Source organism: Xyrauchen texanus, chromosome 7, assembly GCF_025860055.1.
Source record: "Xyrauchen texanus isolate HMW12.3.18 chromosome 7, RBS_HiC_50CHRs, whole genome shotgun sequence".
NCBI classification, from domain to species: domain Eukaryota; kingdom Metazoa; phylum Chordata; class Actinopteri; order Cypriniformes; family Catostomidae; genus Xyrauchen; species Xyrauchen texanus.
The window spans coordinates 10,199,986-10,227,422 of record NC_068282.1 but is presented as its reverse complement, the minus strand read 5'-3'; the positions used below and the strand labels follow the sequence as shown (position 1 = coordinate 10,227,422).

The following is a 27,437-nucleotide window of genomic DNA, read 5'->3' as shown; positions in this document are numbered from 1 at the left end:
CACATGTAACCCGAGAAGATTTCCTGGCCTGGAAAAGCATAGAAATTAATACAATATTTAAAGGTCAAGGAAACCCTAACCTTACCTAACGCTAACCCTAATGCAATATATAAAAGTCATGGAAACTAATAGAAATTTCTATAAATATATTATAAAATTATTAAAGTTATGCTCAGTTCTAAAGTAATCAGCTAGAAATTGCTCTTTGTGCAATCTCTATAATATCTTTTTTTCTTTCTTTATCCAGTGCAAAAGTCATTAAAACGTTATGGAAATACATTAGATAAAATGTATGGGAACACTGTTTTTCATTCATACTGAGCTTTGATGATAATTAGGTGGTACTATAGAAAGGCATTCGTAGATTTTATGTTTCTTAAGATTGTATAGGTAAAAGAGTTTATGTAAACTGTCTACAGTATTTGTCAGTATTATACATACATGTAGACCTATTCTATAAAAATTTAAAACAATCTGCATGTTCACTTTACCTACAAATACTAATGAGATCACGTAGTCCACAGTGTGCTTATGACTGTGCTTTGCTTGAAGTTTAATACAGTCTTCTGCCCCCAAAAACACAAATCCGACATAATAACAAATCTTTAGTGACTGAGCATGCTGTCATGTTTACTTAAAGGTTCAATCCATTTCAGTTTCGATCTCTAAGGCCTTCTTTAGATACCAGCTCAACAGCTTTCTAATAAAGCACCATGGAGGTAGGTCTCCTTTTGGTGGTTGCTATAGTGATCGCTTTGATTGTTTCATTTGCCCTTTTATAAGATGCAAATGCAAATGTCTTTTTCATGAGTCATATAACCATATAATCAGCCGTAAACCAGATATTTGTTAAAGCAGACAAATCTTTTTTTTTGTGCCAGTTACTGTGTTCTCGCAGACTGATTAATAATTTAAAAGTGCATTACTTGCATTATAGATTAATTATAATCAGTTGAGAAAGCATAAAGCGAGTCTTTTAAGTCTTTTATGCTGAAACTTCGCTCCATACTTTCATCGAAACACAATTTTTTCCTCCCCAGGTGAAATTACGCAAGTGTGAATGTCATACGGTTGTGCACGTTTTCAGTTGCTAACCCTGGCATATTTAATTTATCAAGAAAGGAATCCTTTAATCTTGAAATATTTAATCAAAGTATTAAAAACCAAAGATAATTTCACGCAATGGTTGAAAAGTTTGCTCATTTTTATTATTATTAGCCGTTCCATATAAATTGCCATCTCTAAAAATAGAATTATCTCCTTCAAGGTTCTCATGTTTTATTTCTAATTTTCTCTACTTGCATAGCAGACTACAGGAATATGTGATTTTTCATCCAGTAGTGATTAAGTCAATATAATTCTATGTTCTAGAAATATGGATTCAAGACCTCATATTTATACTTTTCTTTTTTAAGCAAATTAAAGGGATAGTTTACAGTGGCTGAGAAGTGCACTACTCAACTAAATTAGCAAAGCAAATAAAAGCTGAAAACACAATGGATATAAGCCACAACACCAAGAAATTAAGACACTGCTCAGCAAAATTAAGGGACAACACAGCAGAAAATATTTTTAAGCACTTAATTTTAAGTCGTGTGGCAGTCTGACTCAATACATTAGATATCATATGAGTGCTTGGAAGATGCAGAGGTTTGCTCATCCCACTGCAAGTCACTACAAGAGTTCCCTGAAAACTGCGAGAACTCAGTGTTTCCCCTGAGCGCTTCCACATCCAAGTGGTCTAGAGCTTTCATGCAGCCCATATTTGCAGGAACAGGACACCTTATAAAAGCTGCCGGTACCATAATAACATAACATAATCATAACATAATCACATAACTTTTGGTATGGATTTGGGAAAATGTTGATGAAGTTATGTGCATTAAGAGTTCTGGAACTTTAGGACAAATAAATACAGTAATTTAATTGTGTTGTGGCTTAAATCTGTTGTGTTGTGGCTTATTTCCATTGTACTATGGCTCTTCCGTTGTGTTGTGGCTTAATTTTGTTGTGTTGTGGATTAAATTTGGCGTGTTGTGTCTTATTTCCATTATGCTGTGTTTTTTTCATTGTGTTGTGGCTTAAATTCGTCATGTTGTGGCTTAAGTTTGTTGTGTTGTGGCTTATTTCCATTGTGTCTTATATCCTTTGTGCTGTGACTTTTCTGTTATGTTGTGGTTTATTTCAGTTTTTCCTTCTTTTTCCTTTTTCATGTTGCAGCTTATTTCCATTGTGCAGCGGCATTTACGTTGTGTTGTGTCTTAATTTCGTCTTGATGTGGCTTCATTTTGTTGTGTTATGGCTTATATCTGTTGTGCTGTGGCTTTGCCTTTGTGTTGTGTCTTAATTGTGTTGTGGCTTACTTCCTTTGTGCTGTGGCTTTTCTATTGTGCTGTGGCTTAATTTTGTCATGTTGTGGTTTAATTTTGTTGTGTTGTGGCTTTTTTCTGTTGTGCTGTGGCTTAATTCTGTGGTGTTGTGGCTTACTTCCATTGTGCTGTGGCTTTTCCATTGTGTTGTTGCTTAATTTTGTCATGTTGTAGCTTAATTTTTTTGTATTGTGGCTTATTTCTGTTATCCTGTGGCTTTTTGATTGTGTTGTGTCTTATTTCAGTTTTCCGTTGTTTTGTGGCTTAATTTTGTTGGGTTGTGGCTTATATCCATGTTCTCTGTGGCTTTTCTATTGTGTTTTCAGCTTTATTTACTTTGCTAATTTGGTTGTATTTTGCACCCTTTGCTGCCCTCATGCTGTGGCTTTTTCATTGTGTTGTGGCTTTATTTTGTTGTGTTCTGATTTAATTTAGTTGTGTTGGGGCTTATTTCCATGTGCTCTGTCTTTTCCTTTGTGTTTTCAGCTTTATTTACTTTGCTAATTTGGTTGTATTATGCACCCTTCGGCCACCCTCATGTTGTTCCAAACCCATATAACTATCTTTCTTCTGTGGAACACTAAAGGAGATGTTAGGCAGCATGACAGCCTCTGTCACCTTTCACTTTCATTGAAACTTTTATCAAAACAGTGAAATAAAGAATAAAGAAAATCATACAAGTTTGAAACAACAAGAAAGTGAGAAAAGTACATAAATGATGACAGAATTATAATTTTGGACTGATCTATCCCTTTAAACTATATGGATACTGTGCAAGAACTACAACTTCCTTTTAGTTCTAAAGTTTGTTTGCTTACAAAAATTACAAGAGATGACTGAACTTCAATAACTTTCTCTCTGAAGCAAACCAGTTTGTCTGCAGTCTAACAGGATTGTGATTGGCCCTCACCCTGCCTCATTACATCACTGTTTGGTAAAAAGTCAATGTTTGCCCCGTACATGTTGTCATCTTACACATTTTATTCCATTATTTCTCTTCATAATGCAGTTCTCAAACATGTCCGCTGTGTCATTATCAATGACATTTATCCACACACTTTTTAATGTGTCTGAAGACAGGGAGCGGGCGATTAAATTGGTTATCAATGAGTATCCGGGGAAGAAGGCATCTGGATGAACTGCACAATTATCTTCAGATTTATATTTGAGAGAAGGAGTCATGGGCATTTATCTGACACCCATCCTAACCTTTTATTCTTTATTGTGCAGGCTACATGTTTTGCATCCTTTGCTGATGTACAAATGTTTGCCTTTAAGATTTAGCTCCTAACTGTCACTATTAATAAAGCTGCAAGAATAAGACAGGGTCATTTACATCTACAATTTCATTTAGGAGTGGAAACCTGCTTTGCCTGTGTACATCAGCGTCTGCCGCAGCCCTTATGGGAGATGACAGTGGTTTATATAAATTGACTGCGGTGATATGAGGGCTGAAAAATACCTGTCACATTAGATTCCCTCAGAATAATATGTGTGTAAACCCCCATGCCAAACAGCGGTGAGAAACAGAGTATGATGTCAGCACTGGTGATGTCCCAATCATGGGAATGCTGAGAGGATATTACCCAGATTAATTAGTCCTAATTAGAAATTGGTTTTGCTGAACAGAGATTAACTGAGGATCAAATAATGTGTTTGGGATGTTGGACAGTGATATCGTTGCTGGTGAGAGATAATTATTGTAATGAGTTTCCTCGCTGTTGCATGTGTACACAATTACCTCATCATCACTCCACCCACTTAAAGTTGCAGTGCACATAATCAACAAGTATAATAGGCTACAGGACTGTTAAACGCAATCTAGTCAGTGCTTCATTGCAAAAAATACCATCCACTTTTATAAAATAAAGTGCTTTTCAGTGGTTATTTTCTAATATAAGCAATTACTGTATACTCGCTTGTGTTCATGCCGTTCTAAACTAAAGTGTAAGAGCAGTGCAGATGTGTTAAGAGCTACTGTCTTTTTTTTTTTTACATTACATATGTTAGCCAGCAGGTGGTGGCAAAAGATACATTTTGTGTGTAATATGAGCCAGTTAGGTGACTTGCGGTTGTGAGAGACACAACAGACTGATTAATTACACAATGAGTGCTGTTTAAAATGGAGAAGGTCATTGCGTTTTCTATAGTGATCGATTCTTGCGATTCTCCACTGAGAAAGCTGATCTTCAGAAAGCTGACAGCATCTCTTCTTGGGAGTGGCAACAGGTGATCACGCATGCTCTGTTTCTCTCTCCCTCTCACACACACACACCCATCCTTGTTTATTTAATAACTTGTTCGAAATAGCACAAGCCGTGATACTATTTCTGAAGTGACATTTTTGAATTACTAATGGAGGCTTGGATGCATCATTTGTTTTGAACCAGCAATGGCAGTTTCTGATCCGTGGTGTAAGAAAGTAGTTCCATGCACAAATGCTTTTTATGACCATACTCAATTTTTCTTACTTGTTCATTGAACTGTTGTATATAAGCAATATCACACTCGAAATCGTGCTATATGGCCCTAAATCAGCACTGCTGTGCTTACCTATGGCACTCGGCCTGTGGCCGAATCACAGCAGTGTTGATGTAAGGCCATATGCTCTTGCTCGAGTTATATTGTTTATTTGTGATATTTTTTAAAACGCTCTTTTAAAAAAGGACTGACACAGTCATAAGGTTGCACACATCCATTTGGTAAAAGAGGCTCTATTTCATTTACTAATCTGTGCTGTTTTCAACCTGTGTTGTCTGAGAAACTGCTTCAAAAAAGGGATTGTAAGATCCACAGGGTTATCGCAGAGGGTTGAAACTCAATTGGAAGAGGTTGCAGTGGTCAGGCCTTTTGTCAGTTTTCTTTTGGTGTGATTTTGCAGAGGTACTGGAGTGAAGATAAGGAGCCCTGGTCATTTCAAACTGCTTTATACTGTGCACGAGTAGAGAAAAAAGGTATTTAGGCAGGGGAAAGCTATACAACTGTATCTTGGTTTAGGAATCTTAAATGTACGTAGAATGGTATTTGTAAGCAGTAGGGAAAAAAATAATTCTATTTTCCTAGGGGCTTGAAAATTACACAGATCCCATAAAGAAAACGACATATGCGCACATTTGCACCTAAACACAGACATACAATTCACATGTAGAATTTGTGAACAGGAAATAGTCTAGTAAATTAATGTTAATAGGAAAATAATCATTCATTCATATTTCTTAAATTTCATTTTGGTAAAATTTGACCAAAGGTTCAAAGAATGAACAATATTACTAACACACCTGTATTTTTTTCAGAGCTGTAGCTTTGTGGATTACATACACACTTTGACACATTAAGCCATGCTGCTCATGCAGGCAGTCTGGTTTTGAATCTGGCTTGTGACATTTTCTTATCCTTTTCCCTCTCATTCTCCCCTTCATTTCCTATCATCTTTTTAACTTGCTTTTAAATAATAATGGCAAAATTACAAGAAAAGCATGCTTTATTTCACTGTAGAAACACAAATTGTTTTGGGGTTTTTTCAATGCATTTCAAAAGCACATTCAATATGGCCAGTCAATTGTCTCTGCGGTGGTATATTTTGGATTTGGTTCTGTTTTGTGTCTTTGAGTTTTGTTATTGCTCTAGTGGAACACAATGTTTTGATAGTGTCTTAGAGTTTTTCTTAAAACACACAATCTGACTGATTGAGAAACATTTACTTTGGTTGTTTTATCTATTTTGACTTAATGTCAGTGCTGCATGACAATGTTTTCCTAAAAGTTTTAAGGGAAAGATATTTCCGAAATATATTCGGTTGTTAGGCAGTGCAGATGAAGGACATGTTGAAAATACATTTGTGTCATGAAGGATCATTATGTTTGTGCAGATATATTCCTAATTATAAATTAGACAGAATTTGACAATCTCAAACACCATTGCTGAGGGAGTTTCTAACTTCAGTTTATGTTATGAGTCAGTTTGCAATAAACAAGGCTTGTCAGATAACATTGTGGTAATAATTGAACAGCATCATAACTTTTTTCTGACATAATTTGACAAAATTATTTGACAAAGGGTAATGCTGTTTTACATTTTATATAGTTTTTTATGGTTTTATATAGATAAATTTCATTTTATTACCATAACTGTAACATAACAAATGTACTACAAAAGCAAAATCTGTAAGTAAATCATTCTCACTTTATATCCCAGTTCATGGAACAGTGTAATTACATACTGTAAATAAGTACCAAATACAAATGAACATAAGATGTATAAAACAGATACTCTAAATTCTGACTGCATGACAGTCTGTTATAGTCATTATGAGCTGTTGTAAAATGTTGATAAATGCAAAATATAATATAATATATCCATCAATCCATCTTCTATAGCCACTTGTCCTGTGTAGGAAGTGCTGGAGTCTAACCCGAAGGCAGGGAATCACAAGGCAATAATATACACTGGTGGCCAAAAGTTCAGGAATAATGTACAGATTTTATTCTTATGGAAAGAAATTGGTACTTTTATTCACCAAAGTGGCATTTAACTAATTATCTTTAGTCAGGACATTAATAATGTGAAAAATTACTATTATAATTTGAAAACAATGTTCAGAACTTCTTAAACTACTTAAAACAGTTCTTATCAAGAAAATCCTCCACATGCAGCAATGACAGCTTTGCAGAACCTTGGCATTCTAGCTGTCAGTTTGTCCAGATACTCAGGTGATATTTCACCCCACACTTCCTGTAGCACTCACCATAGATGTGGCTGTCTTTTCGGGCACTTCTCACGCACCTTACAGTCCAGCTGATCCCACAAAAGCTCAATGGGATTAAGATCCATAACACTCTTTTCCAATTATCTGTTGTCCAATGTCTGTGTTTCTTTGCACACTCTAACCTTTTCTTTTTGTTTTCAGTTTCAAAAGCTGATTTTCTTTTCTATTATTCCCATAAGGCCTACATCCCTAAGTCTTCTCCTTACTGTTGTACATGAAACTGGTGTTGAGCGGATAGAATTCAATGAAGCTGTCAGCTGAGGAAATGTGAGGTGTCTATTTCTCAAACAAGAGTCTCTGATGTACTTATCCTCTTATTGAGTTGTGCATCTAGCCTTCCACATCTCTTTCTGTCTTTGTTAGAGCCGGTTGTACTTTGTCTTTGAAGACTGTAGTATACACCTTTGTATGAAATCCTCAGTTTTTTTGGCAATTTTAAGCATTATATAGCCTTCATTCCTCAAAACAATGATTGACTGATGAGTTTCTAGAGAAAGCTGTTCCTTTTTTTGCCATTTTTGACCTATTGACCTTAAGACATGCCAGTCTATTGCATACTGTGGCAAATCAAAAACAAACACAAAGACAATGTAAAGTAAAAAAACTAAATAATAACTGTATTTTTCCCTGTTTGACCATCTTTGATGTTGTTCTTTTGATACTAGCCTTAGTGGAACCCTGTCACACAGATTGAATTATCATTTAACCATGCTAGATCTTAGTGTAGTTGTTTTCAATTTCTGCCACCTGCCTTTTTTCACTGTGAAACTGTAAGGCTCCAAAATGGGCGTTGCTGATTCATTCAAATGTGGGTAAACACAAACCGTTGTTTCCACAATGGACCTTTCTTTTCAATGTGATTGCCATGTGATTTGTACTCCTTGGTTTAGCTCAACACTACCTGCCAGAAAGTGGGTGGAATCCATCTGAAAGGTTCCACAGTTGTGTCTCAGATTGGCCTTGTTAACATGGAGAGGTTAGTCTTTTCTGGCAGCTTTAATGACAGACAGTAACAGTAACAAGGTATTATGCAAGATGGATATCACTCAAATTACTCCAACAAGAGCTGGAGGGCATCAGGTCTTTAAACGAGTTTATCTATGCAATCTGTCATAAATGATGATGGAGCAGGGTAATAAGAGGCCTTTTCCACAGTTCGACAACCTCACCAGCAAGTCAGCAGTGTAAATTCTCTGTTTACAGTTCAGGGATTTCCCTACCTTTCCTGTCTGGGGGTTTAGAGGGGAAAATGCTGATACCCTTAGTATTTTTATCATTCAAATTAACTGAATTATTAATTGGCTTTGGTTTGTTATTTTTGTTTTTAACTTAATTTTTTATTTTTTTGTTTCAAAATTGTTTTATTTTTGTATGTATTTATTTATTTATTCATAGCTGAAAAGCTTGCATGGAAGCATGGAAGGTTTCATTGTGACAGCTTGTTTCATATAGTGTGGGCATGTTGTCAAAAGAGGTCGATATGTGTTGTTAAAAAATAATCAGAATTTCGGATTTTCTGGGCAATAACGGTATATTATTTTTTTAAATGTCAGATCGAGGCAGGTTGTCATATTTTTGGAGGGCAAGTTACCATGTGTTCCCCTTCTGTCACTCACTCGATGTTGTGTCGATGTAGTGACACTTGGTGTCGCACTTGAGAAACCTGAACACCTCTATTCTTTTGAGAAAAGGCCAATGTGAATTGGCCAGTGGAATTTACATGCCACACGCCTGGGCATACGGGTATAAAAGGAGAAGGAATGCCCATTCCGAAATCATTCCGATTTTGTCTTCGGAGCCGTGCAGTTGTACTATCAGTGAGCTGAATACTACTGCTGTTCCATTCACCTCTAAAGAAGCATATGCTGTTGGATATATGTCGAATTTCCAGTGGATTTCTCTCCTTCTGCACGACGAGTGCAGATTTCTCCCCTGGGTGCTTTGACAGAGCTAAAAGAGTGTATATTCCTGCTAAAGAGTATATTTTCTCTATACATTGACGTTTAACGTCTTTTTAAAGATGCATCTTTATAAAGATGCCTTTCCATCATTGTGTGAGTCCTGGATGTGGTCATTATCTATCTGCCTCCGATATATATATATATATATATATATATATATATATATATATATATATATATATATATATATATATCTATATATATATTTTATTATTTTATTATTTATTTATTATTATTGATTTTTTACTGAAAAGCCTTTTATAGGCTATTTAATGTCAAGTTCCATTGCGACAACTTGCCCCGTAAAGTGTGTGGCATGTTGTCACAAAAGTTTTTTTTTTTTAAGCTTATTTGTTAAATAAGCAAAATAAATAAAAATCCTGGGCAATAGCGGTGGAAATATCCTTAGATTAGTATTTTGGAGAAAGAAAGAAAAAAGTCAGATCAGGGCAGGTTGCATGTGTATTCAATTTGAAAAATGTATTGAATTTATCAATTACTATACTTGTTGACCACAACAATAGTTTGTTATTTTTGTCAGTAACTAAATTTTATGTGTGGTCATGAGTTTTTTTGTGTTACATAATTGGTTTACAATCTTAAAAAACCTAAAATAAGCTATTTAATGGCAGGTTTCATTGTGATATTGTTGTCACAAAATTTCAATGCATGTTAAATGAATTGTATATTTTTTCCTGGGCAGTAATGGTGTACATTTTCAAAAGATTTTTTGTAGCCAAAGCTTAAAGGTATATGGTTATGCAGAAATTGACTTTTTAAAATAAATCCACCAAGAGAAATAATAACTGGAGCAAAATGTGTGACAACTAACAACTAACTGGTCCCCATATTTTTATGGTAGTATACACAATACAGCTAAATCTCCCACACTGTATATACCATCATACTGCCCAGCCCCAATTTGTAGATCAACAGAGCCATTTTTCCTCTACTCTCACAATGAGACACATTGGCGTGCTATATCCATTACAACTACAATATAAGATATTAATAGATTCTCATTTGCTTGCAATGATAATTTTTCACTTTTTCAGCATAGTCTCGTAAGAGCATCAGACCTACGAAATTCCCATATGTCTAATGCTTGTTTAAATATAGACCATAGAGGAATCTGGCTGTATAGAGACACTGTGAACTGCCACAAGAACAAAGAGAGTCATGGGATCTTCATCTACTTTGAGAGATGACAAACAATAACATGAGAAAATTGCACAGAGAACAGGATGAAAGTGTGAGAGGGAAAATCGAGGGGGTTGGGGGTGCTCAGACTTGGAATGGAAAGGTACGTTATTCTACCTATCTTCCAACAAATGCTGTTCCTACAGGAGAAGAGCAAGTAACATGCGCTCTTTGGTGCTTTCAGGCACAGTGGTTGAATTCTGAATGAAACTGCCACTAACATCCAGGGTGCTGACAGTAGAATACCAGGCAGTGCCTTATTGTCATCCCATTGTTTGAATCTGACAGACAGTCGGAGAGGGATCTCATCCGAACAATAAAACAACCGAGCCTCATCCGTTGGCCCCCTCATTGTGTTTCACACAAAAAACCCATAGCTATGCACCTCTTAGCTTTGCCTTTCCAGTTTGATATCAGTTGAGATTGGAAAGGTTGTTCCATGTGTCATAGACCTATAATTTCAGAACTGAATCCTCAGATTGGAACTCGTGCTGGCTTTCTGCATAAATATGCGCTTGTCTGGGGCAATGTTTGCCAAAATGAAAATGTTGTCATCATTTACTCACCCTCATGTTGTTCCATTACAAACCTGAATTACTTTCTTCTGTGGAACAAAAATGGAGAATTTAGCAGGGTTTCCATTCTGATCTCATGAAAATTATGTGTCTGTGGTTCATTATTTCAAAATGATATTACATTGTTTCTTTCATGTATCGTGGCATATCCAAGATGAAATATCCACTGTGTGGTGCTAAAAGAGAGCTACATTTTCTCCCACACAGATGAGGTTTTTAGCTCTATTGAGTTGTAAATCAACAAAATCTACCTCTCCACTCTAAGCCTTAAAGGGATAGTTCACACAAAAATGTAAATTCTCTCATCATTTACTAAACCTCATGTCATCCCAGATGTGTATAACTTTCTTTCTTCTGCTGAAATCAAACAAAAAATCTTAGAAAATATCTCAGCTCTGTAGGTCCATGCAATGCAAGTGAATAGTGGCCAGAACTTTGAAGGTCCAAAAAGCACGTAAAGGCAACATGAAAGTAATACACAGGACTTCATAAGTGACATGATAAGTGTAGGTGAGAAACAGATACATTTTTAAGTTCTTTTTTTACTTTAAATTCTCCTCCCGTCCCAGTAGATGGCGATATGCACAAAGAATGCAAGTCACACATAAAAAGAAGAATGTGAAAGTGGAGATTTTTAGCAAGAAAGGACTAAAATATTGATCTGTTTATCACCCACACCTATCATATCGCTTCTGAATATATAGATTTAACCACTGTAATCAAATGGATTACTTTTATGCTGCCTTTATATGCTTTTTGGACCTTCACATTTCTGGCCACCACTCACTTGTATTGTAAGGACCAACAGAGCTGAGATTTTCTTCTAAAAATATATATATATTTTTTTATTTCAACAGAAGGAAGAAGTAAAAAAACATCTGGAATGGCATGAGGGTGAGTAAATGATGAGAGAATTTTCATTTTTGGGTGAACTATCCCTTTAAACTAAACCTAAACAAAAGTGCCACAATACACACAATGTCACGTAAAGATCATTTTGCAAGAATGTAATTATAGTAACGTGATTCTCAAGACCGGGTTGCTTGAAAATGTTATTTGACAGTTTTGGTCACCATTAACTTGCATTGTATGGAAAAGAGCCGTTTAGACATTCTGCTAGATTCTGCCTCTTGTGTTCTGCAGAAGAAGGAAAGTAATGCTAATTCCGAAGTTACATTTTTGGGTGAACTATTCCTTTAATTTTGTTTGGTGGATATTTCAGTGGAATACACATAGCACCCTCATGAGTTCGAAAAACAATCTACACCGATGCAAAGCATATTTTCACCCCATGATTCTCTTATCATTTCTCTCATGCACCTGTTCTATACTAGGCTACTCTCTGAAAATGGAGATGCAGGCATGCTTGTCATGTTCCCCAGTGAAATGGCACCAGTTCCTGTGTGAATAGAGACTTGGAAAGTGAGCTAGACCTGCCGGTGCTGCTGTTATCTTCTGTTTGGAGTATAGTGCGTTCTGGGAGAGCAGATGAGACTTTAGGGGCTTAGCAGAGATCAGGCAATGACACATGGTGGAGCTCAGAGACCAGTCAGGGGATATTCACCTTTCTGTCCATCTTCAAACATTCCCCTGTAAGCTGTCCATCCGTCTGTCATAGACTCTGAACTGTTTTACTTGTCTGCGAACGTTGTTTGTACATAGTTCAAGTATGAATGTACAACAAATCTACAATAATGTTCAGGATGATATTGGGTGTTTCTTCAACTGCAGGCATGTTTATGTCCTAATTTATACTAATTTAAAATATGGTCACATAAAAATTATTGGAAACATTTTACTTAAGAGTGTGAAACTAAAATAAACTAGTGAATTGTTTTCATTTGAAATGATGCACTCATTAATGTATTATTAATGTTTTCCAGAACCAACAATAATTACAACCACTCCGTCTACACTGGATGTGACTGTCGGTGAGAGCATTATTCTTCCTTGTCAAGTGTCCTACGACCCTTCGCTGGAACTCAAGTTTACATGGTTCTTCAATGAGCAACTCATCCACTTCGGCAGTCATGGAGGATACTTTGAAAAAGTTGGCGGAGTGAGAACACTTTTATAATTTATAATGATCAAATATCAATATTTGGTGTTTCTGAGATGCCACACTGGCAGAAACTTTTGGAGAACCTCTAGACACCCATTCATTTATCTGCAGAAACTTACTCGTAGTTTCTATAAGAAGTCCTAAAGAATGTCAACGGATCCTTCAGTAACCCCATCCTAATAGAAGTGTTTTAAGGCAGTTGAAATATACATTTAAGTTCCTTGAGTATATAAATAAAACATTTCCAGACTTCTTTGAAGGGTCCTAGATGTTTTCATGGGGGTTCCGCCACTGTGGCATCTGAGGAACCCAAAATAACCGGGTAATCTATTTTACGGTGTACATTGCAATAAATGGAAGTGGAGCGTAGTTCTAGCGGGAAGACCAGCAGGTGCACATCATCACATCATTAGCTGGGTAACTCCTAGCCAATCGCATGTAAGCCATTGCTTTATAAGTCCGCTCACAATCTATCACATTGCTGTTTCGGTGTGCTAACACTGCAACCTCCACCTCCCCACCACCACCAGTTGAGCCCTGTCCCGCAGGGGGGTAGGCTCCTCGCCCCTGCCTCCTATCTCCGGCAGGACATGACGGTTCCGGGTACAACTACCTCGGACTGCCGGGCAGGGCCTAAGCCAAAGAGAGAGACATCACCTCCCGTTTTACGTCTATCAAGTAAATGGCATCTCAAACTTCACTCAAGCCTGCGTGTCTTCCCGATAGAAATATTGTTATTTTTATTTTATTTTTTTATTTCGCTTCTATCTTCTCTTTTCTCCTCCCCTTTATAACCTTCTTTCATCTGTGGCACACAAAAGGAGATGTGAGGCAGAATGTTTAGTCTCAGTCACCATTCACTTTTATTGTATGGAAACAAGATGCATTTAAAGTGGCATCAGTCCCTAACATTCTGCCTAACATCTCTGATTGTGTTCTTCAAGAAGGGAAGTCATACAGGTTTGTAAAGACATGAGTAGTAAATAAAGAGTTTCATTTTGGGGTGAAATATCCCTTAAATATTTTGTACTTTAGCTGTTCATATTCAGTACTTTCTACTGAATTGTTAAATTCATTTAATTCCACAGTTTATGTGTCAGAGTTTGTGAATAAGACTGTGATTTTTTTTTTTTTTTTTTTGTATATATATATAAGAAATGTTCCTATTATATTTGCAGGGACTGACAGCCATTCTGTATTAATCTAGAGTATAATTAATCTTCCCACTCACTGATATGAATTACAGCACTTTTTACTATGCATTTCTTCTTATTCCATTAAAACTTCAGGGTTTCTTTTTACTTTTTGGGAAGGGGGGGCTACTTTTCTCATCATCTAGTTCATCGTGCCATCTAAAGGTGCTCCGTCACCCAAAAAACAAGCACTGGATAACTTTCTAAATGGAAGTGCTCTATTTTCAGAGTCTCTTATAATACTTCACATGATTGCTATGATTTAAAATGAGTGATGTATGTTAATAGCAGCACTCGCTGCTTGTCTTTTGAGTGAAGACGTGGGAAAAATATAAACCCTGTATGTGGATACATTTATTAACTCTACACAGTCGACTTTGCTTAAGTCAATTATTTTGTTTTAAATCTCATAGAGACAGGTATCAAAAATAGTCCCAACACTCTGTGTCAGACATTGGTTTCTGATTAGACAGGACGAGACTCTGAATGACATGTAAATCATCCAATCACAATTTGTTTTGATTTTACATTCCATTTAAGGGTGGATAAATCTGAAACTGCTGATACAGCAATAATAGACTGATAGTATGGATAGTTCCAATAGTAAAAAAGATATAACAGTATAAAAGTTCATATAATTGCACAGCTGTCTCAGATCGTGAATGGCTGTAGAGAAAGTACCAATTATTTCACAGATGTAACTCAGAAAACTGTTCTTATTATACATATTAAAACATAGTTACATAGTATACAGTTCTGCTCATGGATATCTGGTGTTGGTTGTAATGGACTATGTAATAATATAACCAAAAAAATGAAATACTTGTAATTAGATTACATATTAAACTTTGCATAATCAGATTACAGTTACTTTTTTGGGATTGCATGACTTCATATTGATTATATCAAAACATGCAAAAAGTAATCTGTAAGTAATCAGATTATATGACCTAAAAAGTGGTATCTAAAATATTATGTTACTTATTACAATTTTAGTGGTGTAATTTTTAATCAGTACCAGATTACATTTCAGAAGTACATGCCCAACAATGTATATTTCTACTTTCTTAAATACCTACATAAAACTCTGAATGCCTTTCAAAGATTTGCGAAATTCTTAATGTATCGCAGAGGGAAATAAAAGATCAAAATATTAATAACTACAGTCTTAATAAACACAAAATAGTTTATGTTTTAAAGCTTATAAGCTGTACTTTACAATGTATGTAGACATTGTGCCAAAAACTGAACAGGTGCTCTGAAAATTGCAGACATATCAGAAGTGTTCCATTTTGATAATGTATTCATCATTTTGCACTGAACATATTATTTTAATCGGTAAAAACATCAGATTGATCAAAAAGCCTTATGTCGTATGTATTTTCAATTATAAATTCACAAAAAATAAACGGAACATAAAATATCACATACCATTACTTAGAGGAGGTGATTATCTTTCAAACAAGCCTACAAACAACATAATCAGATGCAAAGATCATTAGATGATCCACATGAAGCACAATGTGCACATAGCACATACTGTGCTATCTGACTAAAAACAGATCCTAGATCAGATGACTTCACCGGAAATTATGTAGTATGTTGTCCAGAGTCACGAAACGCTATACCAATCGTATTAGGATCCAGATCGCAACAATTAAATGTGCAAGTCATCCAAATATGGGCAGAGAGAATCGTTAAGTCTAATTACATATGGCCACCAGGAGATGGTGCCAAGTACATGACACAGACTCAGTGATGGCTCAAATAACACAGAATGAAACTGAAAGAGATCTTGTTACTTGAGCCTGCATGTTTTGAAAAGAGAGCATACCTTTAGTCATTGTTGTTAAAATATTTGGACACTTGGATAAATTATTTTTATAATGCTTTAACTTTTGATTGCTTTGTCATATCAACACAAACATTTCCTGAGTTGCAGGTGACATGATTGGGAACAAAACAAAAGCATATATTTGGAGCTACCTTATTTACACCCTGAGATATATGTGAAATCAGAAAAATAAGAAACAAATAGTGTTTTTTCCCAGCAGTTTCTTAGGCTGAGAGTCTCAGAATGTATCATTATATATTGAATCACATCGTTAACTTAGCAAAATATTTAATAAATACATAATATAATTCTTTAAAATTATACCAAACGCTTGTTTTTCTTTTTCTTTTTTGTCGGATTATAAGCCTTTATTTTTGTGTATACCACTGAAATATATAAAAAATGCCCAGAGCTTAAAGGGTTTAAGGAGATAAATGCAACAAAAAAGTAAATAAACACCCCAAATTATGTTCATCTTCTCTTTTCTGTCCTGTCCCCTTACCACGTTTCTCTGTTAGCAACACTCAGCAGGTGACATCATGATCCGTAACATTCAGCTGAGGCATGCTGGGAAGTACACATGCGCTGTACAGACCAAGGTGGACAGCAGCTCTATTGCAACCGACCTGATTGTCAGAGGTAAAATAGCTGTGAAACCTCTAAACACATTTGCATGGCATCGCATCACACTAAATTGAAACACAACATATTTCATGGTTAAAAACTTGATTGCCATTGGTCAGTAAATAAGATGCAGGTTTTTTTCGCTGAAATAATGCACATAAAGTGGCACATCTGTTGAATTCGCCCCTAAATATCTACAATTAAAACTGCGCATTGTAAAGCATTTTAAATATTTATAAAACTGTGGAAAAACATGCAGTTTTTTCCAGGTATAGTAAAAATAATATCCATTAAAAATTACCCATAATCTAATAAGATGTTTTAACTCAGTGAAAGCATGTAGTGCAGCTTTAACCTGCTGTACTGCTGTACTTTAGGCAGTGGTTTATACACAAGCTACAAGCGTGACAACATGCCTTTGTGTGTGTTTCTGGTTTGCATGGCTTCTGTTTCAGGTCCCCCTGGCCCCCCTACCAGCATCCATGTGGAAGAAATCACAGATACCACCGCCACTCTCTCCTGGAGGCCTGGTCCTGAAAATCACAGTCCAATTACTGCCTACACCATCCAGGCTAGAACCCCTTTCTCCCTTGGCTGGCAAGCTGTTAGTACAGGTGGGGCTCCTAAACAGCCTTCAATGATCAAAACATTTGTTCCATAGTTTTATTGTTTCACCCCCTGCTTTTTCTCCTGCTATTATTTACTGAGATTTTAGGTTGGTGCTTTTTGTTTGTTTTGTTTTTGCTTTTTTACTCAGTGCCAAATTGACATTGTGAAGTGAGTGAATTGTCTGCAGTTGCTGTGTTTTATGTTGGGCTTTAGCTCATGATCAAGTAAACAGATATTTAGAGCATGTGGAAAAAAAAAGGACTTTTATATTGGTTTGATATAAATGAATATATTATGAATATGTATAATTATATATATATATATTATAGACTTATTGTAAAACATGAACTCTAGTTTCATTTCTATCTCTGCTTTCATATTATATCAATAATTGCATTCCCCTTTACCTGCAGATCTTATTATATTGCCAAGTCAAAGAGGCCCACGCTATGTGTGTTGTCTTTGTGTGAGTGTGCGGGGGGCCTGTGCAGGCACACGGGGCACCCGTCTCACAGAAAGTGTGTGTGTTTTGTTTTTTGCCAGTACCGGAGGTGGTGGGAGGAACACATCTGACTGCTACAGTAATAGAGATTAACCCCTGGGTGGAATACGAGTTCAGAGTGTTGGCAAGCAATTCAGTAGGCACAGGAGAGCCCAGCAAACCCTCTAAAAAAGCAAGGACCAAAGAAACATGTGAGTGCTTGAGACACACTAGTTAACCCTCAATGACTGTGGGTTAAAAAAAATGTCTCTTTCAATTCTTTCAACAAAACTGGCTTGATTTTGTTCATACTGGATAAGGTATTCATCATGAAGAGAGGTATTCTTTTACTTTTCTAAGCGATCAGACTTATAATTTTCACCTAGCGAATAATAAAACAGGCTAACCGATCCCATAGGCATACATTGAAAGAGGAACCCAGGCCATATATAGGGAAAATAGTATCATAGGGAATTGGGAGTTTTCTCTTTTGACTTAATTGAATGTTCTGGGTTCAATACAAGTTAAACTCAATCAACAGGATTTGTCACATAATGTTGATTACCATTCAAAATAATTTTGAATCGTCACTTGTTTATTAAAAAAAGCTAAAGATTTGGTTACAGTAAGACACTTACAATGGAACTGAATTGTGCCAGTAAATAAATGTTCAAATACACATGATTTTAAAAGTCTAGTCACAAGATGTGTGAAGCATGATAAAATTAGAGATATACCGGCTTTACAGAGTTTACTAGATTACAGGGTTTACAGCTGTTGCATTGTCATGACAACAAAATTGGAATTATGGACAGAACTAATACATGATGGGCTCTATTTTCATGAGTGCGCAAAGCGCAGCGCTACACAATACAATCATGCACAGCATCTTATCCAGTTTTCATGAGAGTGTTCTAAGTGCAATTTTCATGTCAGCACAAAATGCAAGTGGACGTGGGAGTGTTTGCACTGGTTGACGTGGGTGTCCGCGCAAACTAAGATTGTATTGTATGTAAATGAAGTGCCTCAATGCGCAATTTGCTATTTTCCTGATAATATCATTGCGCTAAGACGTTTCAATACCACTTCTTAACTCAGCGCAAAGTCCAAATTCAGTTCCTGCTTCTGCAGTTTGGAGATTCCACCAGCAGGTGCTTTTAAAGTTCATGTCCAAATTCTGAAAGTACAAAACATCAAATGATGTCCTTTCAATTGCTGTTGAAGCCATTTGTTGAAACAAAAAATTATATATTTGTGTTAAACTTCCTAGAGGTCATAGTTTATTTTTCAACTATTATTTTTATTGTTATTTTTAGATGTATTATATATTTACAATTGTATTTATGATTTGATTTTAACTAGTAATTTTCCACCTGTTGCCGTAGAGTGATTTCACTGCAAAAGGGGCCAGTGGAAGAAGTTGGAGAGAGTAAAATATTTGGATTTAGTATGATTTTTTTTTACTGCTTAATTATTTTATTATATTTTCGTTTCGTTTCATTTGAAGTGTAATTTGAGTTTAGAAATATTTTTGGTTTAATTTGTTCATGTTTTAATAAATGAATCATATTTTTCAAAAGGAAAATTGACTGGTAGTCATTAAAGTGCATGCCGATACAATCACTGTTGATACTTGCCATGATTTGTGTGTCAGTAGATGAAAATGATTAATAATAATTACTTAATTTAATGGAGAATTCTGGATATATAAGGAACCTCAGAATTAAATGGCACTTGGTCCAACCTTTTTGCGCATTGCGCAGGCAGTTTCGCCAAACCCACTTGCGCCTAGACTTAGCTCATGCTTGCACAAAAATACCAAAACTTCATGGCCGTGCCCATTGACTTTGCGCTTATGACTTAAAGCATAGCATTTCTTTAAAACAGAGCCTATTTTAATGTTAATGGACTGGCCCCATTCACTTCCATTGTTTGACGAGTCTAAATAATTTTTTGTGGAAATCAACATTATTCCACAAAAGCTGTTAATTAAGCTTTTATAACATTTATTAAACCCAAAACATATTGAACCACCTAGCAATGCCATACAAACCACCCAGAACACCCTAGCAACCACATAAAAACATTCTCCAATCCACTCCATACATAGCAACACCCTGGCAAACATACCTAACCAAACCATCGTGGCAGCATGTTTTGCAAGGGCAAGTACCAATCACAATGTATTTAGAGAATGTAAAAAATTTAGTTGTGCATGTAGTTTCAAGATATATTCATTAATACAAATCTACATGGAATATTTGTACTTTTAAAAAGTAATTTGTCACATTGCAAAACCATTAAAGTCAACCACAAGTATAAAAAGGCTGATTCAAAATTGTGAAATGGAGATTTACTAGGCACAGTTATGCATTCAAATTAATTTTAAAGTAAAATCATGTCTATATTATTTGTTAACTACTATGTTAAACTTTAAAATCATTAAAATTTGTCTTAAATGGACAGACCCGATCAGAACTGAGTAAATCTTTCCCTTCATCCAGTTCCCAAGGTCACCCCGGCTAACGTGAGTGGAGGAGGTGGCAGTCGATCAGAGTTAGTCATCACTTGGGAGGTAAGATGGCCAGTGCACTTCACTTGTCCGCGTGTGTGTGTGTGTGTGTGTGTGTGTGCGTGTATGTTGCTCTTTCTTCCTTGAGTCCTTTGTATACCGTCTCCTTTTGCAAGCTGGCTAGACACCATTATTCCCTATATGTGAAGCATTCATTAATCATAGTAAAGCAGATACACATAACACATGACATTTCATTTTCTTTAAGAGCTGAGCAGCAATAACTGCCGCTGTCATGCAGAAAAAGAGGCAAAGAGTGTGCAAAGATAATTAAATAGAGTTTCCCTCCAATTTGTGAGGTACTTTTCAAAGATTGTATTCTCTCTGTAACTCTTTTCACGAGGCATGTTCTATTGTTTGGGGTTGAGAGTCGATTGTTGAGAGAAGGTGGTTTTATCTACTGAGGTGGAAGTTTCTCAAAGGCAGCTTGAAACTTCGAGAGTTCTTTTCATTGTGTCGTATTTGAAATAAAAAAGACAAATACCACAGAACTGCGTCTTTTGTACTGTAGAGTTATATGTCTATTTTACTGCAAGAGCACCAAAACATTCCACAAATACAGAGGAAAAAAGTGCATGTTTCGGTCTGCGTGAGTGTATTTGCTTATCATGGCTCTGTTCTGAAACCTACAGAGCTATGTTCAGGTAGGTAATATTTTAATACTTCATAGGCAAACTTCCGAAGTGAAGGCTGTTCTAAAAGGTGGGTAGCATACTTAGGGGTTGTTTAGATTGAATATGCATTTGCATCTGCCTGCACTGATTTTTAATAGTTTTTTTAGACCGCTGCGGTGCGTCTTGCTGTTTTTTCTGTGTTTTTAGAGGGTTTGTCAAGTTAAAAGAACATAAACTTTTAAAAGCATGTTTTGAGACTCTGTATTCTGTTTCATTCATTGCTGTGTCTAGTTTGTTTTAATTCAAGAACCTGTTTGGTCTGAATGACCCCTTACTAATTCCTACTAACACAACATTCTAAAGCAGCATCGCATGTATGCTTTACTGAAAATGTAATCCGATAATGCATTGCGCCAAGCTCAGGGAAAAAAATCCATTCAAGATGGCAGACGAAGCGAGACAAATGTTAAAAGTAGTAGTCTAATTAGAAATAGACTGTTGTTATATTTGTATTTTATGCTTATTAGTGTATTGCATCGTTAGCTTAGCAACAAGCTAACGCAAAAAACTATTAAAATCAATTGTCAAGTCGTGTCTCATTTGAGCTTTGTTTGAGGAGTGGTATATGTAAATTTACAATAGAGTGTTTTGCTCAGTATTTGTGTTTAATACTTAATAGCGAATCGCATTCTTAGCTTAGCAACAAGCTAATGCAAAAACTTGAATTGAATTGTCAGGTCAAGGCTCTTTTTATTTCAATTTAATTATGTTTTTAATTTAACTCAATAATAATGCGATTTTGTACTCTGTTTTTTTAAGCAAACAGTTTTCAATTACTTAATAAAAAAAAAAGTTTATGCTGAGCTGTGTTTGAGGAAGTGGCCATAGGCTCTTGCACCCGAGTACTTAACATTTGGGGGGCAGTGGTTGTTGAGCATGTTGAGCAGTGGTGTAGTAGTGTTTGAAGAGGTGTGCATACTGTGAATTTATGAAAGATCCAACCCACCCAAAGCACACAAGAAAAAGATCCGGGTCAAAGGACTACTCGTTGTTCTAGCGGCAATGCATTTTATCAATTATTTCAGGTGGGCAGACACAAAATCCTAAGAAAGATAGGTGGGCATACCCATGCCTGCGTATGCCCTAGACTACACACTGAGCATATGTAAATACTTGTTTGTAATTAATAGGGTTGTTTGAAGTCACCATTATGGAGATTACTGATCCTTCTAACCAAGGTAAACCTTCATATGGTGAAATTATATATGACCAATAGTCCTCTTAATGTCACAGACTGACCTCTTATCTCAATACTAGGTATACAAAAAGTGTTCCAGGAAAGTGTGAATTAATTTATATTTATTTAGAATAGAGGCCTCATAGCATGACATCATATCCTGTAACCCAAATTTATAGTAGGGTCTGAAGCCTTTTGCATGTTCAAATTGTAGTCTGAATGCACCTTTAAGATGCTGCCTACATAGGCAGTATATAGCAAGGCAGCTCACTCCGTTTTGGAACAAAGACCATTTGTTTTAGTCTCTCCAAGGCAAATTGTTGTTTGCACAGCAGGTTACAGGTACATTTTCATTTAGTCATAAAGCTCTCCCACCGGACTAAAAATGCACAAGTGTGCATGCGTGAAAAAATGATCTCTCCCACATCTTTGAGTCGCACGCTATGGTTTCAGACTAATGGATGCTATTTTCTGGTGGTCTCACCGTTACCGCACCGCATTACTGCATGGCCAGAGGCAGACCGATACTTCAAACAAAACCACCATGATATCATTACCTGGCAAAACGATTTCCAGGGAGATGGCAGAAGAGGCAGGGTGACAGCTATTGGCTCAGACCACGCTGCAGCAGAGATTAGCGGGAATGTGACGTCTGATGCCTGACAGGTGTCGGGAAAGTCTGACAAAAAATTACCATGGTACTAAGATGTTTTTTTGCCCCTGTATCATGTTACAAGTATTGGCCATATGCCATGGTACTATTATTGTTTGGTATTTATTTATTTATTTTGCCTATGCATCATGGTACTACTATGTTTATTTTTGTACATGTATCATGTTACTATCATGGTGTTTTTGCCATGTACCATGGCACTGCCAAGTTTTTGGGGGCTAAGTATCTTGATACTTCCATGTTTTTGGCTATGTATCATGGTACTACCATGTTTTGTTGTTGTTGTTTTGGGGAGTTGCTGTTGTTTTTTTTGTTTTTTTTGTTTGTTTTTTTTTGCTATCATGGTAATACCATTGTTTGTTTGTTTTTCATGTATCTTGGTACTACCATTTTTCTTTTTCTTTTTCATTTATCACACACAACCACTTTTGTTGTTGTTTTGGGCCATATTGGGCCGTACTACAATTATGTATTTATTTTGTCATTTATCATGGCACTAACATGTTTGTTTGATTGTTTTAAGTGACACTTACAATTTATGAATTTCATTGCATTATATAACACAATATAAAGAAAAGTGGCCAGTCTACCAACAAATAATGCTAGACATTTTCCCAGAACTAAGTTCAACTTTACTAGTCACTTGTGCAATTATTTTTAACCAACTGGTCCCAAGGTGATTTTTAGTGGATATATAAAATCAGTTTGCCCCAAGTTCACACAGGTGTCCAAGTAGAGGTGTAGTTCATCACATTAACTATGGACATGTTCCACTACTGTTTGAAAGCCAAAGTGTCCAAATACTTTGTTAATCGTTAATCGTTGCTTTATCATTTGAAACCTAACAACCCTATTTGAAATGATTTGCTTGTGCTATTTTTCTTAAAAAATAAATTGAACTTGATTTAATATTTTGTTATATAATGCAAAGACATTTGTTCATATTTAAGTATGTCTTAAGTGTCCAAATAATCATATTTGCGTGCCATGGTATTTACAAGGTATTCCGAAGTACTTTAAGTATATTAAAATGATTGAAAGGATATTACAATCAAAGGAATGCACTGTATTGTAAACATTTGCGGATGTCTGTATGTGTATTGCAGCCCGTTCCCGAAGAGCTACAGAATGGAGGAGGGTTTGGCTACGTTGTTGCATTCCGGCCCTTTGGCGCCACCGGGTGGATGCAAGCGGCGGTTCCTTCTGCAGAAGCCTCCAAATACATCTTCAAAAATGAGACCATATTGCCCTTTTCCCCATTCCAGGTTAAAGTAGGGGTCTACAACAACAAGGGTGAAGGGCCTTTTGGACCTGTAGTCAACATCTACTCTGCTGAGGAGGGTCAGTTGCTTTAACTGTAGTGTTTGGTTGTGTGCAACAGAGAAATTAAAGTGGAATGTACCTTGTGACATTTTGCTGTGGAGCAATTAGCAGGCAGTTAATAGGAGGGAAGTTAACTGAAAATATATCATGCCAGAACCCATTAATCATGGCTGGTCTTGTTTTTCAAAAGACATGGACATTCCTAGACATTTGTTGAATGAAACGGTCTAATCGAACCATTTTTCCTTCAAATTTAGAGCCTGGAAGGGCACCCACACGAGTCAGAGCCAAAAGCCTTTCAGCGTTTCACATTGAGGTGTCCTGGAAAGCCCTTCCCTGGAGTACAAGCAAGAAACGAGTTCTCGGCTATGAGGTGCACTTTACACTTTACAATTAAAATTACAGTATGTTTATTTTTTAGTGCTTTATCTACTTTGTTTTGTGTTTATTGTTGTCTTATAATTATTTATACTTACACAATTTAAAAACCGCCTAACCTTAAAAATTTAGAGCTTGAGACTCTAAAGGTTCTAAGCAATTAAACTTGTGATTTTCACTTGGCTGATGATAAAACAGGCAAAATATCCTATAGACTTGGATTAAATGAGGGACCTGAATTATTTATTTGGTCCAGAATTTCAGAGGCTTGTTCTTTTGACATTTGACAACCTAGCAAACAACAAGTGATACCTAGCAACCTCATAACAATGACTGGATATTATGGTGGCAAGTTTTGCATGGGCAAGCACCACTCACATTTTCTCCAGAAATCGTTAAAAAATCAAGTTAATGATTATTATGAGTACAGGATTTTCTACTGCTATGAGTAGCTCCATAAGTCTTTTCTCTGACATCATATTGATGACTCAAGTTAATAGTTAATAGCATAATGCTAGCAGTTCTGTTCTTAGCAATTTAGGCCTGGCGTAGCCAGCTTTGTGTAAATTGCAAGTAGTGTGGTTTGTGCACTACATTGAAAGTCACATTGGTAAGTAAAAAATGTGAAGTACCAAGACCTTTTGTCCTCTGCAAACAATACAAATTATGTTTGTACCGTCACTGACATTTCACCAGGGACTGTCCAGACTTTGGATGAGAAAGTGGTTTATCAGTCAACCTGACAGTTGGGAAACGTTGCAGGTTCATTTCAATATTGCTGCTCTCAGTGCCTAAGTAACCAAAGCATATCTGCCCCCCACCAGCTGCAAGCCGACACTGGCTCAACCAATTGTGTGAGTTTGTGGCGGGACTATCTATTTTTACAACCAATGGTGGACGAGGGTAGTTTTCTGGAATCTGTTTGAAAACAGTGATTATTTGTGCAATTCTGTTTAGTGGTGTAGAAAAACACTACAGCTTTAATGCAGTTTGTAACAAGTGTTTTTCTGTTTTATCATCATCTGTAGTTGAGATACTGGGAGAAGAATGAGAAGGAGGACACAGCTAGTGTTGTAAGGACAGTGGGAAATCAAACACTGGCTATTATTCAGGGGTTAAGAGGAAGCAGTAACTATTATATAACAGTGAGGGCCTACAACACTGCAGGAACAGGGCCACCAAGTCCAGCAGTCAACGTTACCACTAAAAAACCTCGTAAGTTGAAACATTTTAAAAGATTGATTTTCCAGTAAATGAGGTGTTACTGCATGCAGGTATAGTTTACCCAAAAATAAAAATTCTCCCATCACCTACTCATGCTCATGCCATCCCTGATGTGTATTAATTTATTTCTTCTGCAGAACACAAACGAAGATTTTAAGAAGAATATTTCAGCTCTGTAGGTCCTTACAATGCAAGTGAATGGGTACCAAAATATTTAAGCTCCAAAAGCACATATTGGCAGCATAAACGTAATACATACAACTCCAGAGGTCAAATCCATTTCTTCAGAAGCAATATTATAGATATGGGTGAGAAACAGATCAATATTTAAGTCCTTTTTATTATAAATCTCCACTTTCACATTCTTCTTTTTTTGTTTTTGGCGATTCACATTCTTCATGCATATCGCCACCTACTGAGCAGGGAGGAGAATTTATAGTAAAAAAGGACTTAAAGATTTATCCTTTTTTCACCCACATCTATCATATCACTTCTGAAGGTGTGGATTTAACCACTGGAGTCTTATAGATTACGGTTTTGCACTGGTAAGTGAATTTTGGAGCTTTAAAATGTTGGTACCCAGTCATTTGTTTTCTGTGGTCCTACAGAGCTGAAATATTCTAAAAATCTTAGTTTGTGTTCAATAGAAGAAAGAAAGTCAAACACACCTGGTGTGGCATGAGGGTGAGTAAATGATGAGAGAATTTTCATTTTTGGGTACACTATCCCTTTAAGTGTTTACATTTAAAGGAATAGTCCACCTCAACATTTAAATTCTGCCAGTTTATTTACACTTGTTATTCTAAGCCCATTTGATTTTCTTTTTTCCATAGAACACAAAAGGAGATTTTAGGCAGAATGTTAGCTTCAGTCACCATTCAATTTCATTGTATGGGGAAAAAAATGCAATATAAGTGGTTGGTGGCTGAGGCTAACCTACAGTAATTCTGCCTAACATCTCATTTTGTGTACCACAGAAGAGAGAAAACCATATGGGTTTGGAACAACAAGAGGATGAATAAATTGTTTTTTGGGTTTAACAGTAGTAACAATTACAAAGTCAACAAAGTGACCAAGTAAATTCTTATGTCTTCATAAAGCACCCAGTCAACCTCCTTTAAAAGTCATGTGGAACACATCAAATTCCAAAATCATTCTGAACTGGGAACAAGTGAAACCACTGGAAAATGAGTCAGAGGTCATGGGGTATAAGGTGAGCAAGATCTTGATGTAGAATCTAAAGAATCTGATGATTGTGTGTTTGGAAAGTGAATGTTGTGTAAGCTCAGCTGTATATTGGGGGTACCTAGTAAAATTACATTTACACAACTTTTAAAGTAGATACAGAAAGCTTAGACTTAGAACTGAAAGTTGGCCAATATATCGGCCAGGCCATTTAATATATATATATATATATATATATATATATATATATATATATATATATATATATATATATATATATATATATATTTCACCATTTGAGATTATTGGCATTGATTGATAGCTGTGCATACTTGGCCAATTAACAGATGTATTAGCTCCCCCTTGTGTCAGTTTTAAAATCTCTGGCAGTTGTTTCAAATTGACTTGCTTGAAAGTAATAGTTGGTGTTCATAGTCAAATATGTTTGAGTAAATTTTGAATATTTTTGAGTAAATTGGTAGGGTAGTAAATTGTGTACATCTCATTTGCTAGACCCCTCGCAATCTTGGTATTAGCATCAGCAATTGAAAAACCCTT

At 36.1% G+C, this 27,437-nt stretch overlaps 1 protein-coding gene across 1 annotated transcript in view; it reads left to right on the top strand.

Annotated features, from left to right (window-relative positions):
• LOC127646608 (contactin-4-like) overlaps positions 1-27,437 on the top strand; it is a 174,781-nt gene that overhangs the window by 146,472 nt on the left and 872 nt on the right. The window contains exons 11-19 of the mRNA XM_052130365.1: positions 12,754-12,929; positions 16,478-16,598; positions 17,039-17,197; positions 17,736-17,885; positions 20,178-20,248; positions 23,876-24,110; positions 24,350-24,465; positions 25,499-25,685; positions 26,795-26,907. Of these exons, the coding sequence (XP_051986325.1) occupies positions 12,754-12,929; positions 16,478-16,598; positions 17,039-17,197; positions 17,736-17,885; positions 20,178-20,248; positions 23,876-24,110; positions 24,350-24,465; positions 25,499-25,685; positions 26,795-26,907 (1,328 nt within the window). The remainder of the gene's footprint in view (positions 1-12,753; positions 12,930-16,477; positions 16,599-17,038; positions 17,198-17,735; positions 17,886-20,177; positions 20,249-23,875; positions 24,111-24,349; positions 24,466-25,498; positions 25,686-26,794; positions 26,908-27,437) is intronic.